This window comes from Ranitomeya imitator, chromosome 7, assembly GCF_032444005.1.
Source record: "Ranitomeya imitator isolate aRanImi1 chromosome 7, aRanImi1.pri, whole genome shotgun sequence".
Taxonomy (NCBI): Eukaryota; Metazoa; Chordata; class Amphibia; order Anura; family Dendrobatidae; genus Ranitomeya; species Ranitomeya imitator.
Window position 1 is genome coordinate 211,354,644 of NC_091288.1, and position 15,309 is coordinate 211,369,952.

At 44.5% G+C, this 15,309-nt stretch overlaps 1 protein-coding gene across 10 annotated transcripts in view; it reads right to left on the reverse strand.

Moving 5' to 3' along the window:
* MPRIP (myosin phosphatase Rho interacting protein) overlaps window positions 1-15,309 on the reverse strand; it is a 78,835-nt gene that overhangs the window by 11,801 nt on the left and 51,725 nt on the right. For 6 of the 10 annotated variants that reach the window (XM_069734711.1, XM_069734712.1, XM_069734713.1 and 3 more), the window contains exons 11-15: window positions 15,013-15,081; window positions 14,827-14,916; window positions 13,253-13,362; window positions 5,161-5,728; window positions 4,918-5,034 (exon numbers count right to left, since the gene is read on the reverse strand). In XM_069734711.1, the coding sequence (XP_069590812.1) occupies window positions 4,918-5,034; window positions 5,161-5,728; window positions 13,253-13,362; window positions 14,827-14,916; window positions 15,013-15,081 (954 nt within the window). Of the gene's footprint in view, window positions 1-188; window positions 3,883-4,917; window positions 5,035-5,160; window positions 5,729-13,252; window positions 13,363-14,826; window positions 14,917-15,012; window positions 15,082-15,309 lie in introns of those variants that run through there. The other 4 variants (XM_069734704.1, XM_069734705.1, XM_069734707.1 and 1 more) reach the window with 1 other exon arrangement.

Consider the following 15,309-nt stretch of genomic DNA (forward strand, 5'->3'; position numbering starts at 1 on the left):
AAGCCACATTCAATGGAGAAGATTTATACTATTTCCTGAAAACAAGAAGCTGACTAACAAATTAGGATATGAAAGTCACAGAAGTATTGGTCTAGGCCTGGGCATCACAAGTCACCCCTATTACTTCGGGAGTTAGACACAGTAATGAGCGGACAGTAAAATAAGACTTAGTAATGTAATAACAGGACCTTCAAGTTCTCAAAATCTGCCTGGTATTTCTCCTTTATGGAGGACATATAGTCTTCTGGATGTCTCTGCTCAAGTTCCACTTTCAAAATGTTTATCTGGGCTTCCAGTTCTAGAATTCGACCTTTCAGAAGATTCATGGAGTCCACATCAACAGGCGTTTCTTGATCAGAAGCAATACTGCGAGTCGTCGAGTCCACTGGTGACGGTGTGTACGGAGGTTCCCTTTGATAGCTGTCCAGTGTATCCTGCAGCTGTTGGATACTTTGGGTATAGCGATCCTCCAGCGTTTTCATTTCATTTCTATGAATGATTTGGAGTTCCTGAATCTGCTCTTGAAACTGATTCTCTAAATTCTCGATTTTCTCCTTATGAAACCTCTCCGCTTCTATCCTTTCTCGTTCTGAAGCTTGAAGTTTAGTATTAACCTGTAGATGCTGCGATTTCAAAGTATTCTCCCGTTCCATCCAGCGTTCCATCATGGTCTGCATCTCACTCTTGTATTCTCTATCAAGCTTCGACATGGTTTCTTTGAATTTTTCTTCTGCTTCTCCGAGAAATCTTTCCGTATCTTCAACCTGACTGGTTACAGCAGCAGCCGCAATTCTCTCGCTTTCTATCACTTCTGAAAGTTCACGTTGCTTCTGTTGTAGCATCTCCTGGTAGTCTTGATGCAACTTGGTCAAAGCTTCAGAGTGATTGTGGCTCAGAGCATTCATGCTCCTCCTCAACTCTCTCTGATATTCAAGCCGTGTTTTACAAGCAACATAGCACAGTTGTGCCTGCACGACAGCATCTCGTACAAGTAGTGAGGGAGAACTGCTAAACTGAACGCTGCAGATCTGTTGGTGTGTTTGTAATAGGGATCCAACAGATCCCTGACATTCATCAGGCGACATGGACATTAGGGCACATGAGATTCTCTTTAGTTCATCTGCATTTTCCTTTAAATGATTAGAAAGTTCTTCTAAACATGCTGTGCTGGTGTTCTCCGAACTGTACTGTTCACAGTCAATGAGGTGGTGGTGTCCCATCTTCTGACACCCAGATAGGTTTGCACTCATGTCCTCCACAGATATTCCTTCTAGAGCAGCTTCTGCTACCTTAAGATCAGCTTCCAGAGCCTTTGACTTGCGAATGGCCAAGTAAAGCTCTGCTTTGAGTAAAGTATTGTCTGTCAAAGTTTGGAGAACATCAGAACCTGCATTTAGACTCAATTCAGATGCTTTAGAAGCTACTACCCCTTCATCCCCCACAATGGCTATTCCAATCTGATCAATCCTGTCCCAGAAATCTCTCTCTAGCTTGATTTTCCGGGCAAACATTTCTACCAGATAATCTGTAGAGGGATCTCCCTTTTGTTCACCTTCATGAACCTGTAGAAAAGTTTCAGAAGTTGATTTTCTCAAAGACTCAACCATTCTATACATTAACTGAGCCTGGAAGTTTATTTTTTGTGATAGTCTATGGATGGGATCTAGAGGAGATTGCGATCTAGATTCTGCTTGGTAACCCTTATCCAGATTTTGATGAGCTGATGAATCACTGATAGCTTTTTGTAATGATTTAATTATGCCTGACAGACCATGCTTAATGCTGGAGAACGAATAGGATGTTAGGTGTGATTCTTCTACCTCATGTATTTCTCTATGGAGGTTGCAACATGCATCTAAACAACATACAATTTCTCTTTTGGTCATATCTGAGGGGCAACCTAGTTTCTCTTTTTGCATCTCTTCCATCTGGAACGTCATAGCTTTGACCTGACTTATACTAGCTTGGAGCTGTTCCTTAAGACTAGCCTCAGCGTTTGCCCACTGACTGTGCAGAGCCATAAGGGTCTCTTGATGATTGGTCTTTTCATTTTCCAGCTTTAGGGTCAGATCTTTCAGATTTTCCTCCGTTATATAGAGCTTACTTTCGAGAGAATGGATAATGGACAGACAACTGTCCAAGTCATTTGCTCCAGAAGACTGATCTGGGACAGTCATTTCAGGCAAGATGTTCCCTTCTTGGTTTATGTCAGACGGGGGACTACAAGTCCACGTTTTCTCTGTGCAATCAAGAGGAGCATATCTTTGACACTGAATACTGGAAAACCGTATCCTCTGTCTTTTCAATCCAGTGTCTTGTTCTTTTTCTGCCAGTGAAGCATTTCTGTCCCTAGTGTCTAGTGGCACGTCATGGCCAACTTCCACCATGAGATCATCTCTGTGTAACACTTCACCAAATACATCGCCACCTTCTGCCTGCAGACACCGTTCCATCTCTGAAATTCTACGTTTTGCAGTTTCTAACTGAAGGTACACAGATTCGATTTCTTTTGCTTTCGAGTCCAAACATAACCCACCCAAACTTTTCAAAGCCTCTTCTTTGGCTTTCAGTTTTATTTCTGTATCCTCTAGACTGCTTCCCAGAGCTGCCATCTTAATAAGTGCTTCATTAATATCCTGATCCTTTTTTCCCATAAGCCTACTGTGAGCATCATAGACATTTTTTAATTCTTCCTCTTTAGCTCTGAGAGCCTCTTGCACCTTCAGAATATCATCTGTTGATTTCTCCAGTGAGCTCCGTAACTGGTCATATTCTATTTCTTGAACCTGAATTCTGTTTTGTAAACTGGAAATGTCAGAGTCGGAACCTGCAATCTGCTGGACCATTTCTTGACATGTCGTTTTAAGCTGGTCTCGTTCTAACTCCAGCTCAGTAATGCATTCTTTCAATCTCTGAATAGCAGCGTCCCTCCCCACAAGCTGTTCTTCCAGGTGGTGTACTAATACGCTAACTTCTGCACTATCATTGAGCTTCTCCTTCTGCAAAATTTCCATGACTTGATCTTTCTCTTGCAGTTTATCTTCATAGTCTACAAGACGGGCTTCCGTTTCTTTTAAATTATGGATCAACAGTTGCTTCTCCTTCTCATAGCTTTCTAGCAACTGTTCGTAATTCATCTGAAGTCTCTCTTCTGTTAATATTTGAGCTTGTTCGCTTGCATCCAGCTGAGCCTGAAGGATTGCAAGCTTGTCTTGCAACCTTTGGGCTTCTTTTTGGTAGTCCTTCTGCAGCGCCTGTTGCATTTCCAGCTCTCGAATTTCCTGCCTTTTCTCCAAAAGCAAGGACTCTACTTCTTTCAGCTTCTGCTGGCAGACTTTTAGCTGGGAACTTAGCGCCACTTCACTATTTTTCCATTCTTCTAGCATTTCATAAGCCTTTTTCTTTTCAAGCTTTAGGTCTCCTTTCAGCTTAGTCAGTGCTTGCTCTTTAATGGAAAGCTCAGCTGATGCACTGCTAAGTCGGGCTTGAAGATTCATAATCTCAGCCTCGTGATGACGGATGGTATCCTTGGCTTCTCCGTAACTGTGTTTGATAGTCTGCAGCTGATGGTTGAGCATCTCCTGACGCTTATGCTGCGCCTCCAGCTCATTCTGAAGGTCCTCATTGACTTTATGGAGTCTCTGCCAGGCGTCCGAAGACGGATCTGCCAATTCAGTCTTAAAGAAATTAATTAAACATGGATATTAGTAACACTCTCATTTGACAAGGCTGAGTGTCACACCTCTGGTCAGAATACGACCATAATAAAAATTCCTTGCCTCTTTTTTTTTTTTTTTTTTTGCAGTTACCTATAGTTTGCAGTTAGAGGCATTTTTTTTTATAGTTTCGGGCTGGTTCAGATTGGCTGGAAATATGGATGATGAACATAAAAACAAAAAAAAAGTATGCAAAAAAAAAAAAATTCTAATGGGGAAGGTGAAGATAAAGTAAAATGAATCTAGTGGAGGGTGGGAACAAGGCAGAGAGGGAAAAGATCGGGAGAAGGGAGTTGGTAGCAGAGCGAGAAGATCGGCTCATTGATCAATATTGTTTTCCAGAATAAAAAACAATTGTTTTTCTCAGCAAAAATCACATGAAGCTAAGAGGAAATGAATGTCCTCCTATAACATGCACAGTAAAAAAAAAAAAGATACGGTAAATAAGGCTTGATTTATTTTTTTTAATAGCAAGCATTAGTATTACTCTTGAAAGTGCTACCTTAAAACATTAAAGTAGAAGCGAATTAAAATCAGATGTAGGAAGGTAAAAAAAAAAAAATTCTTGATTTTCACAGAGAGCAAATAATAGAAGGTTACTACAAGGCATGCAGATGTACATAAATACAGGGACAGAGAAGCACAGCCAAAAGCCGGAGAACTTCGCCTCAACTGCTGAACTTTTAAAACGCTGGTAGGAAAAGCCCACAGATGTGACACTCAGTGAAATATTAGATGTACATCATGCTTTATAACATGACAGCATGCAGTACAAGCCACCAAGAGGTGTTAGTGAGAAGGCCCCGAGGAGCTCAAGATGACTTTAGATTTCAGGTTGTTGAAATGCAGAAAATAAACAGCGGAGAGATGCTTGTGAATCCTCCAGCTCTTCTACATGCACTAAAACACTACTTCTAGACACCAAGATTAAAAGAAATTACAGTCTGTAGAAGTAATGGTGTTCAGCTTGTTGGTACTAAACAACATAGATCTGAAAGACTATAAGGAATATAGATTTTTTTTTGTTTTATAATACATAAAAAGGAAGAAACAAGCTGAAGACTAGAGGAAAGTATATGAGAGGAGCATGCAGAGCTTTACCTAACGCTATTACACTACACACAAACCTCTCCACTGCCACTGAGGTGTCCCGTCTGGCAATGGACAGGTTTAGCACAATATTTAGGGGCACTATTGGTACCTGTAACACGTATCCATCTCTGGCATTATGCTGTTTCTCCAAGGCTTCCTTTAATCGCTGTTGCAGTACTAGGTTTTCAGCCAGGAGATCCGACACTTCCTTCTGACTCTGCTCCAGCTGGACCAGAGGTGGGAAAAAAAAGAAAAGTTGACACTGGTTTTGCGGGAAGCTCTTGATCCTTTACAGATCTAGAGAGAAAACTTAGCAGAGCCTTATTGTTACTGATGATAACCTTGCTTTTACCTGCTTTTCCAAAAGGACTGTGATGTCTTCGGCGGTGCGTTTGGGGGAAGCATTGGATATGGGAGGTGGCGCAATGGGTATTTGTTTTTCTTCCCTTAGTGGAGTGGTTTCTACTTGTTGCCAGCGCTGCTCAATTTCAACTTGAACATTTGGCCTAATGTCAATGGAATCTGAACATGCTGGTCCTTTGTCTACTTCCATTTGTGATGATTCTTCACCTGTAGACTCCTCCACAGAGTCTGAACTCTCAAACCTTTTCTTGCGCTCTTCTCTCCGCCTCGTTCGCTCCTTTTCCAGCTCCCCTATATCATTCTTGGAATCGGTGTCATAGCAAGAAATCGACTTTGTGACCACTCCCGCTTGAGCCCGCTCTTGAGCCAGTGCTTGTTGAATTGGTCGGAACTCTGCCCAGTCAAAGGTTTTGGAGCGTCCTTCTCTTCTTCTCTCACGTGCCCGGCTCCTCTTATGTTCTCCGTCTGCTTCTGCGTACTCCGAATCCGGCTTTTCGCTTTGAATGGAACTGGTGACAAACGAAGATGCAGTTTTGCTTTTCTCCTCAGGCAAAGAACTGTAGATAAAAAAAAACACACATTAGGTTAAAAGGGTCAAACATCTTGCAAGAAAAAAAAGAAACATTCAACTGAGGAGACCTCAAAAGTCAGGACAGTGCAGGGTAGGAGTTAGCAGGTGGTAAACGTTTCCAAGTATCCATTGTCATAAATTTATATTTTACATTGGAAGAGAAGTACAGAAAAAAGGACAGGAATCCAGGAGAAAAGAACTTTAGAAAAAAGAAACAGGGATTTTTGTGTACTCGCCGTAAAATCCTTTTCTCCGAGCCAATCATTGGGGGACACAGGACCATGGGTGTTATGCTGCTGCCACTAGGAGGACAGTAAGCAACACAGAAAGAATAGCTCCTCCCCTGCAGTATACACCCTCCTGCTGGCTCCAAGTGAACCAGTTCGGTAAAGCAGTAGGAGCTTAACATCTAACCAGGATGAACTATGTCAAAACCAAGCCAACCCAAAAAACGAAAGCAGTTAGGCTAACAGGGTGGGTGCGTATGTCCCCCAATGATTGGCTCGGAGAAAAGGATTTTACGGTGAGTACACAAAAATCCCTGTTTCTCCTACGCCTCATTCAGGGACACAGGACCATGGGACATCCTAAAGCAGTCCCTGGGAGGAGAACAATCAACTGTAATTGCTCCTTGTACCTACAGGTTACAGATGCGGCATAGCCGCCTGCAAAATTCGTCTGCCGATGGTCGCATCTGCCGAGGCCTGAGAATGAATGTATTAAGGTTTTGTAAACGTATGCAGACGGAACCAGGTCGCAGCTCTGCAAACTTGTGCTGCCGAAGCTTGGTGCCGGATGGCCCAAGAGGCACCCACTGACCGAGTGGAAAGAGCCTTAATCCCTGCTGGGACAGAATGACCTCTGACTCGGTAGAACTCCTGAATAGCTGAACGAATCCATTTTGCTATTGTCGCCTTGGAAGCGGGAACCCCTTCCTTGGCCCTTCCGGAGCACAAATCGGGCATCCGACCTGCAGAAGGACGCCGTCCGCGAGACGTATCTCTTGAGAGCTCTCACTAAATCCAGTGTGTGGAGGGCTTTCTCGATGCGATGTACTGGTGCTGGACAGCGAGACGGTAAGACAATCTCCTGAATTGAGATGAAAGGATGAGACAACTATTGGCAAAAAGGATGGGGATGTTCTCAAAACCACCTTATCTTGATGAAAATTCAGGAATGGAACTTGACAAGACAGACACCAGCTCCGAGACTCGTCTAATGGACGTGACCGCAACCAGGAAGGCAACCTTGCATGAAAGAAAGGACATGGAAACCTCCTGTAGAGGTTCAAAAGGAGCTTCTTGCAAGACTCCGAGGACCAGATTAAGGTCCCATGGTTCCAACGGCATCTGATAGGGTGGCACCCTATGGGAGACTCCCTGAATGAACGTCTTCACTGTAATCTGTTGGTAATCCTGCGTTGGAACAGAACGGACAGGGCTGAAGTCTGCCCCTTGAGAGAACTAAGGGCGAGACCTAAGTCCAAACCAGTTTGGAAAAATTCGAGCATGGAAGGAATGGAATATTCAAGAGGAGAACGTACCCGGTCGTTGCACCAGGAAAAGAAGGATTTCCAAGTGCGATGATAAATGCGCATAGACGTAGGCTTTCTAGCGTGGATCATGGTAGAGCTGACTTCCGGAGAGAAACCTGCCTGGGTTAGGACCCAGGACTCAACGGCCATGCCGTCAAACACAGGGCCTTGGAGTTCTGATGGAAAATGGGGCCCTGTGATAGCAGGTCTGCGCGATTCGGTAATCGCCAGGGAACATCGGCGACTAGTTGAACTAGTTTCGCGTACCATGCCCGGCGTGGCCAATCCTGAACTACGAAGCGAAGGAACCTCTGGTGAGAAGGGAAAATTGGAATGTGGAGGTACGCGTCCTGGATGTCTATAGATGCCAGGAACTCGCCTTATTCCATGGAGGCGATGACAGAACGAAGCGATTCCATTCAGAACCGTCGTACCCTGAAGAACTTGTTCAGCAGTTTTAGGTCCAGTATGGGCCCGCCCTTCTTTGGAACAATAAACAGGTTTGAATAAAAACCTTGAAACCTTTTGCTTTGAGGGACCGGGATAATAACCCCATCTTCTTTTAGAGAGCTTATGGCCTGGAAGAACTCTGAAGCCTTTGCCCTGGGAGGAGAAGACAGGAAAAAGCGATTTGGTGGAAAAGAGGAGAATTCTATCTTGTATCCGGAGGACACTAGGTCGCAGACCCATTCATCGTGAACGACCGAGAGCTACGTGTCGCTGAAGGAAAGCAGGCGGCCACCTACTTTGAGTGTGTCCTCCGGATACCACAGGGAGTCTGTGTGGGAGATCTGCCCGGTCTGGACCCCTTGGATCCTGACTGCCTAGGCCTGCCTCTCCATGAAGGGGAAGGTTTGTAAGAGGTTTGGAGACCTCTATCCCTACATTGTGTCCGGCCGGGTCCGGAAGATGTGGAAGTAGAGGACCAATTTGAGTTCGAATGGGGGGGAAAATCGGGACAGAGCCTGCTGTTGCTGGTTCCGAAAGGGCCTCTGTTGTGGGACAAATTTACTCTTTCCTCCAGTGGCGTCGGAAATTGATCGAGTTTTTCACCAAAAAGGTGACCGCTCTGATATGGTAAAGAAGTCAATGACTTTTTGGAAGCAGAATCCGCACGCCAGTCCCTGAGCCATAAGGACCTCGAATGGTGATGGCGTTTGCTGCTGCTTGAGAAGCGCAGTCAGCGGATCCAGGGAACAGCTGAAAACAAGACCTCAGCCCAATGGGTCATAGCCTTAGCCACCCACGTAGCGGCAAAAGATGGAAAGAGTGCAGCTGCTGGGGCTTCAAAAGCTGAACGAGCCATATTGTCGATCTGACGATCGGTGGGGTTTTTAATCGAGGCGCCCTCTGAAGAGGATAAAATAGATTTAGTGGCTAGACGCGATACCGGAGGATCTACCGGAGGAGACTGTAACCAATCTTTTCTTAGATCAGGAGCAAAGGGATATTTGACTCCATGGGCTTTTGCAGTGTGAAGCGTTTATCTGTACGGATCCTATGAGATTCAACGATTTCCTTAAACTCGGGATGATTGGCGAACACTCTGAGCTTGGTCCTCTTAAAGGACAGCATGATCCGTTTTAGATAAAGGTTCCTCATCTAGCTTCAGGGCTTTGTTTACTGACTCAGCGAGAGAGTCGAGAGTCTCCTGATCGTGTTGAAATTCCTGATCTAGGGACGTGTCAGAATCGTCCTCTGAGCCAGGTTCTCTACTAGCCCCAATGGAGGGGGAGCGAGAAAAACGTCTCAGAATCCGATTCCCGGTGATGGTCTGGGGACAAGGCATGAGTCCTTTTCCTGGAAGAGCGAGAGCTCCTTGGTAAGGTACGACCCCTAGTGTACAAGGGGTTCTGATCATCGAAAGCGTTGTCCGTAAGAGTGCCCTGGTTAGAGGAAGGGTCTCGGAACGAGTAAAGCTTTGACCAGGGATGCCATAGACCAGGTAAAGGAGGTAGCCCACTCAAGGGCACTAGGCTCACAGGGTTCGGTATCAGTAACAGGTGGTTCCTGAGCAGTCACCAGTTCACAAGCTGAGCATAACGCAGTATTGTGACCCCGGGGCCGAGATACCTTACAAGAGGTACAAGCAGCAAAAAACACAGTGTGGGTTTTCCCAGACTTTTTGTTAGGCTTTAATTGAGACATAGTGTAGCCTTGAGGAGAGCTCTTACTAGAAGGGGAAGGGTTAAGCTATGTTTCTGCAGCTTACCAAGGTCCTGTGTCTTGAGTCCCCGGGGGAGGTCCGCAATATGTCCACCAAAATCACTAATCCCTGAAGCTGTGATTCAGAACACTGGAGCAGCACTAGCCCTGTGGGTGTCCAAAGATGGCAGCCGAGATCAGGAAGAGAGGGCGCTTCTCACAGAACGAGAAGCGCCAGAGAGAGTGGGCGGCTGTAACCGCCGGTGGGTGGAGCCAACGTTCCAGCCTAGACGAGAGAAAAGCCGTGGGCTAAATTATAAGCTTGCGGTTGCGGCCTGGCGCGCCGCGGCCGTTATTTTTGCCCCTTTTGCCCCACGCACCTGGGCTTTAAGATATATGCGGACCTCCCTTATCTTAGTGACCAGGACCTCCCAGCGCCTCGGCCCCGCAGGTGTACTCATGGTAGATGAGGTGGGCCGATGCACAATCCACCGTCGCCATAGTCAGGGGAGGGGGTGGAGAGCTTCTGCCGCCTTCCATCATCCGCTAGATCAGTGGTGATGCAGAGGGGGGCTGCACGGAAGCCATATATATCTGGCTATGCACCTGGCTCCAGGAGTAGGGTTGAGCGAAACGGATCATTCATTTTCAAAAGTCGCAGACTTTTGGCAAAGTCGGGTTTCATGAAACCCGACCCGATCCCTGTGTGGGGTCGGCCATGCGGTACGCGACTTTCGCGCCAAAGTCGCGTTTCGTATGACGCGCTTGGCGCCATTTTTCATCCAATGAAGGAGCGTGGGCAGAGTGATGACATAGGTCTTAGGGGCGTGGACGCCTATCGTCATCTTGTCGCTTGTGCGCTGTAGCGATTTGAAATGTGTAACACCAGCTTTTCTGTTCAGGGACGGAGGAAAGAAGGGAGGGAGGGGGAGAGGGAGAGGGAGAAAAAAAAAAAATCCCATTGACTTTGCATTGGGTTTCGTGTTTCGGTCGATCCCCGACTTTTTGCCATAATCGGCCGATTTCACTCGACTCGACTTTAGAGACAGTCGAGTTTCGCGAAACCTGACTCGACCCTAAAAAAGTAAAAGTCGCTCAACCCTATCCAGGAGAGGTAGATGGAGCGCTACTCCATGTGGTCGCCTGCTATAGAGGGGGGAGATCGGAACGCGAAGGAACCGTTGCCCGTAAAGTGAGCTCAGGGCTGGCATCCAACGGTGCAGGAAAGGGTACGGGGAGGGATGCTCCGCGTTCTTGCCTGTTGATGGTTCGGGGGAGATCGGAACCTAGAAAGGATCTGTTGCCCCCAATCCCTCCGTTAAGGGAAAAATAGAATACAAATAAAAACGGTGGGGTCTGAAAGCAAGTGCCTCCTACACACACTAAGCAAGAACTGGTTCACTTGGAGCCAGCAGGAGGGTGTATACTGCAGGGCAGGAGCTATTCTTTCTGTATTACTTAGTGTCCTCCTAGTGGCAGCAGCATAACACCCATGGTCCTGTGTCCCCCAATGAGGCATAGGAGAAAAAAAAGTTACAAGAGGACATGATGATAAGAAGAAACAGAGGGCCCCAGATATGTGAAATGTGCAAAAACGGCAAATGAGGCAAGTTCTGCAAACCATTTATTTATGCATTTCTCCTGGGGTCACTAGACAGCCGTCTCCACATCCTTCAGCTACTATATGGGATTACATCAAATTATGCTTGTAAGTATTTCATTAACTATATAGTAAAACAAGAAAAAAAAAGGGAGGCTAAGCCTCTGCCAGCTCACCGATACCACAGGTGCGCGGAACTCGTCCTGACCAGACGTGCAGTGGATACAATATATGGAATGAAGTGATAGTTCCAGCTCCTTAAAATTTAAAGTCTTTATTTTCCAAGTTAAAACTTCATGGTCATCAAAGAATCCTTGTACATCATGGATGCAAAGGCAGCGAAAAAGAACGGTATAAGCAACGCTTTTCGATCAACTAACATCTTTATCACAGCTTAATCCTACATCTACCTTCTAGTTCTTATAAGGTGTTCCATCTGCTATTACACAGCTGATTTGCAGACTTTGCAATTAATACCAGGTGATCAAATCAGATACAGATCTTAGTGATGTACATGATTCTTTGATGATCATGAAGTTTTAACTTGGAAAATAAAGACTTTGAATTTTAAGGAGCTGGAACTATCACTTCATTCCATATATTATTTCATTAACTACTCTGAGAAGCCACTTAGCTTTTTCCTTAAAGCCACCTATTTTGAGACATTTTGTTTTTATCATTCTCACATCCCAAAAGACATAACTTTTCATTTTTACAGAAAGAGTTGCATCTCTCAATTTTTGCATACATCTAAAATTTATTGATTAGCTTTTAATTTATCTTTCTATTCCTTTTATTCAGCAATATTTCCATGTTTTATTCCCACTACTTTACCTTTTTGAGGAATAAAAAAAAAATATTTAATAGCGTAATTTTCAGCAGACAGACGCAACAGCTTTGTGAGCTAACAAAGAGCCAAATAGTAAGGGTCGATACGTTTCTGTATTTGTGATGCCATAATAAAGCAAGCTGATCATTATTGGGTGCTGGAGCCACCTTCTTTTACTTTGGAGTTTTCTTGAGAAAAAGGATCATTGCACACTTGGCATTAGAGCATGCACATGGCACTGAAGTTTGATACTGTCAACACTAATATTATGAGGTGTAAGAAATAATGTCTTTTGTGGAATAGTTTTTTTTTGGTTCATAGTATTTCTTGACTTTTTTTTTTTTTTTTATAAAGCTCTTATACCACATATCCTTCATAATTTTTCCATACCATGTGCTATTAACGGCGGTATCTGAGAAGCTGACCAAAGTAGTTTTTTTTTTTTTTACGGAATTATTCTCAAAATAATTGTGGTTATTGATTTCTGGATTGGCTGCAAGGTCAAGAACATCCAAGTAACCTTTTCACCAAATCTGTCTCATCTTTGGGAAGGCAACAGATACTTAATTGAAGCTGTAAAGTGTAATAAAACACATCCAATGGTAACCCCACAGATTATATAGGCTTGATGTGGCAGTCCATATCATCCATGCCAAAAAGAAGATTTTTATTAGATTGGAAGACAGGGTAAAAATAAAAAAAAGCACACGTCATGCATACCTGGAAAAACGGACGAATTCCCTAGATATGAGAACTAAAGAGCCTCTAATGCTGGTATTTGTGGTGCATGAGTGTGGCAGAGCAGGCCGATCATTAATGCCATGCCAGGATGTGGTGACATCAAGCAACAAGCGATATACCTGTTTCTGTGCATTATTTCGCTGTGTAAAACTCATGTAATCGGATCTCCTAAAATTATATCCATTTTCTTCGCATAGTAGAGGCAACCATTCTGGCAGCTCAACATTTTTGAGCATAGCAGGGGGGGGAACAAATCATAAAAAAGGCAGAAAATGCCACATACGGCAGTCTCCTCTGCGTGCAAATCACTAGAAGAACCTACTTGAAGAAAACCCTGGGCCGTGAGAAGCGTAGCATGCAGTGAAGCACAACGAATACAAACCACAAGACGTTTATACAGGAGAGAACACAGCTTTCCAACCTTGGCTTCAGCACAGACAGTTTCAGAGAGAAGCTTTTCCTTGGGTTTGCATGGAAATTAAAGAGATGGCGAAATGTGAAAAGGAAGAAGGGAAAGGACAGGAGAAAAGTTGGGAAATGAAAGGTTCACTTAGAGAAAAAAAAAAAAAGTGAGAGTCGATGATCCCGAGGTCTATTTAGCTGGTAGATTAGAAGTGTAATTAACGTGATTGGATTTGCATTGTCTTACAGGCCGACTCACCTGGTGACATCAGGGGCAGTGTTGGGTCGCACATGTTTCATGATGGTCTGTATCCAGTTTCGCCGGATGCCTGAGGTCATTGCAGACAGCGTGAATTCTCCTTCCTTTGTCTAAAATTAAAAAAAATACAACTTGTGGTTATGACCAACTATAACTCAAACCCCCCTCCACCTAAAAAAAATAAAAATAAAATTCAGCTACGCAATGGACGATAATTTATTCCAAAGTTTTGGAAAATGATACATTATGCCACATTTGATCTTCGATCTCTGTGACAATTAGTGTTAGGGTAGGTACACACGATCAGTAAACGCTGCGGGCTGGTCGCTGCGTACATCTGCAGCATCCAGATGTTACAGCATAGTGGATGGGATTTCAAGAAACCCCATGCCCACTATGCTCAGAGATGCCCACGGCTCACCCGAGGAGACGGACATGCGGCGCGCCTTTCCAGACCGCAGCATGTCTATTTATCTTGCGGAGACACGAGCCTCTGCAAGATAAATTTCTCCCGTACAATGTAGTGGACGCGATGAATCCGCACTGTTCAATGAACACAAGAGCTGCCGGCTATTGAACGCAGAGGACACGTGATGCGTCCAGAGCGCTGCAAATTCCTGATCGTGTGCCCATACCCTTAGAAAGGTTCAAAAAAGTTATTGTCTTGCCGATAGGGTACGAACACTCATGTCCTCGTACATTCTGAGAACATGCATGCTACTCAATTAATTCTCTATGGGACTGCCAAAGATCGCCGAGCACTTCTCTGAGCTTTTTTTTAAATTTTTTATATATATTAGAAAGTCCCATAAATTATGAAGGAATATAGCAGTGGCAACACACCATTCTAATCAGGGCCTCGTTATCCGGATCAGTGGTCAGACTCACACTAAGCCAAAAGTTTGCACCACCCTGTTGACAGAAGATAACTTTCTACAATGAGGATACAGCCTACATTGCTTGCTTTGCACTGACATTTGTACGCCCAGTTTCTGACACTAAGGCTACGTGCACACGTAGGAAAAAAGGTGCAGAATTTTCTGCACAAAATCCACATCTCCTGGCAGAATCCGCAGCCATGGATTTACCACGTTTTTTGCCACTGCGGAATTTTAACATGGAGGGGTGCAGAAACGCTGCAGATCCGCACAAAAGTAGCGACATGCACTTTTTTGAAATCCGCAGCATTTCCGCACTGATTTTTCCGCACCATCTGCACAGCTTTTCCCCCCCCCCCCATTGAATAACATTGTACTGTACATCACAGTGCGGATCTGCAGAGTTTGTGCGCGGAAAAATCCGCTGCGGATCTGCAGCAAATCCGCATCGTGTGCACATAACCTAAAGGAGGCATTATCACAGAAGTATCAATCTCCTACAAAAATGAACACATGCAGAATTCGGCAGAGGATCACTTGTATAACCTACGTCGACCTATTTCTACTGATTTTAACAAGAACTCAACAAAGCAAGATTTTAACCCTCCATAAGACCTCACATCTGGAAAACATTGCCTATATTTAACACTTATGATGAATCACAGAAAACCAATGAGGCCATAAATAACGTCTTACGTGAATCTGGAACCCGTAATTTCTCTGGACTGGGTATTCTGTAACATCGTAACAGGTGGACAGGTCAATTTCCCCATCCAAGTCAGCAGCCTGAGAGGGAAAAAAAAAAAAAAAAAAAAACGTTGAGACACCGAGTAGCTGAACAGGAGCACCATTAACAAGAGCAGACGCTGGGGTTTTCCTCACCTCTTCTGCCACAGAGTCTCGGTAGTATCTCAGGTTCTGGTCAGTCAGTACAAACCAGTGCTTCTTCCACTGAAATACAGAAGATGTGCTTGGATTTTATAGTATCACATTCTGTAAAGGCAAGGTCCATTTCAGCTGGACTAGAACCAATCTGGGACATTGTGGATCACAAACTAATGGAAAATGGGATGAAACTACTCATAGGTGACTCCAGACTACATGCACCATAAAGGGAATATAGGTCTAAAAACAAATTTGGGGATGTTTTACTGCCCTCAGGAAAAAAATAAATAAAAG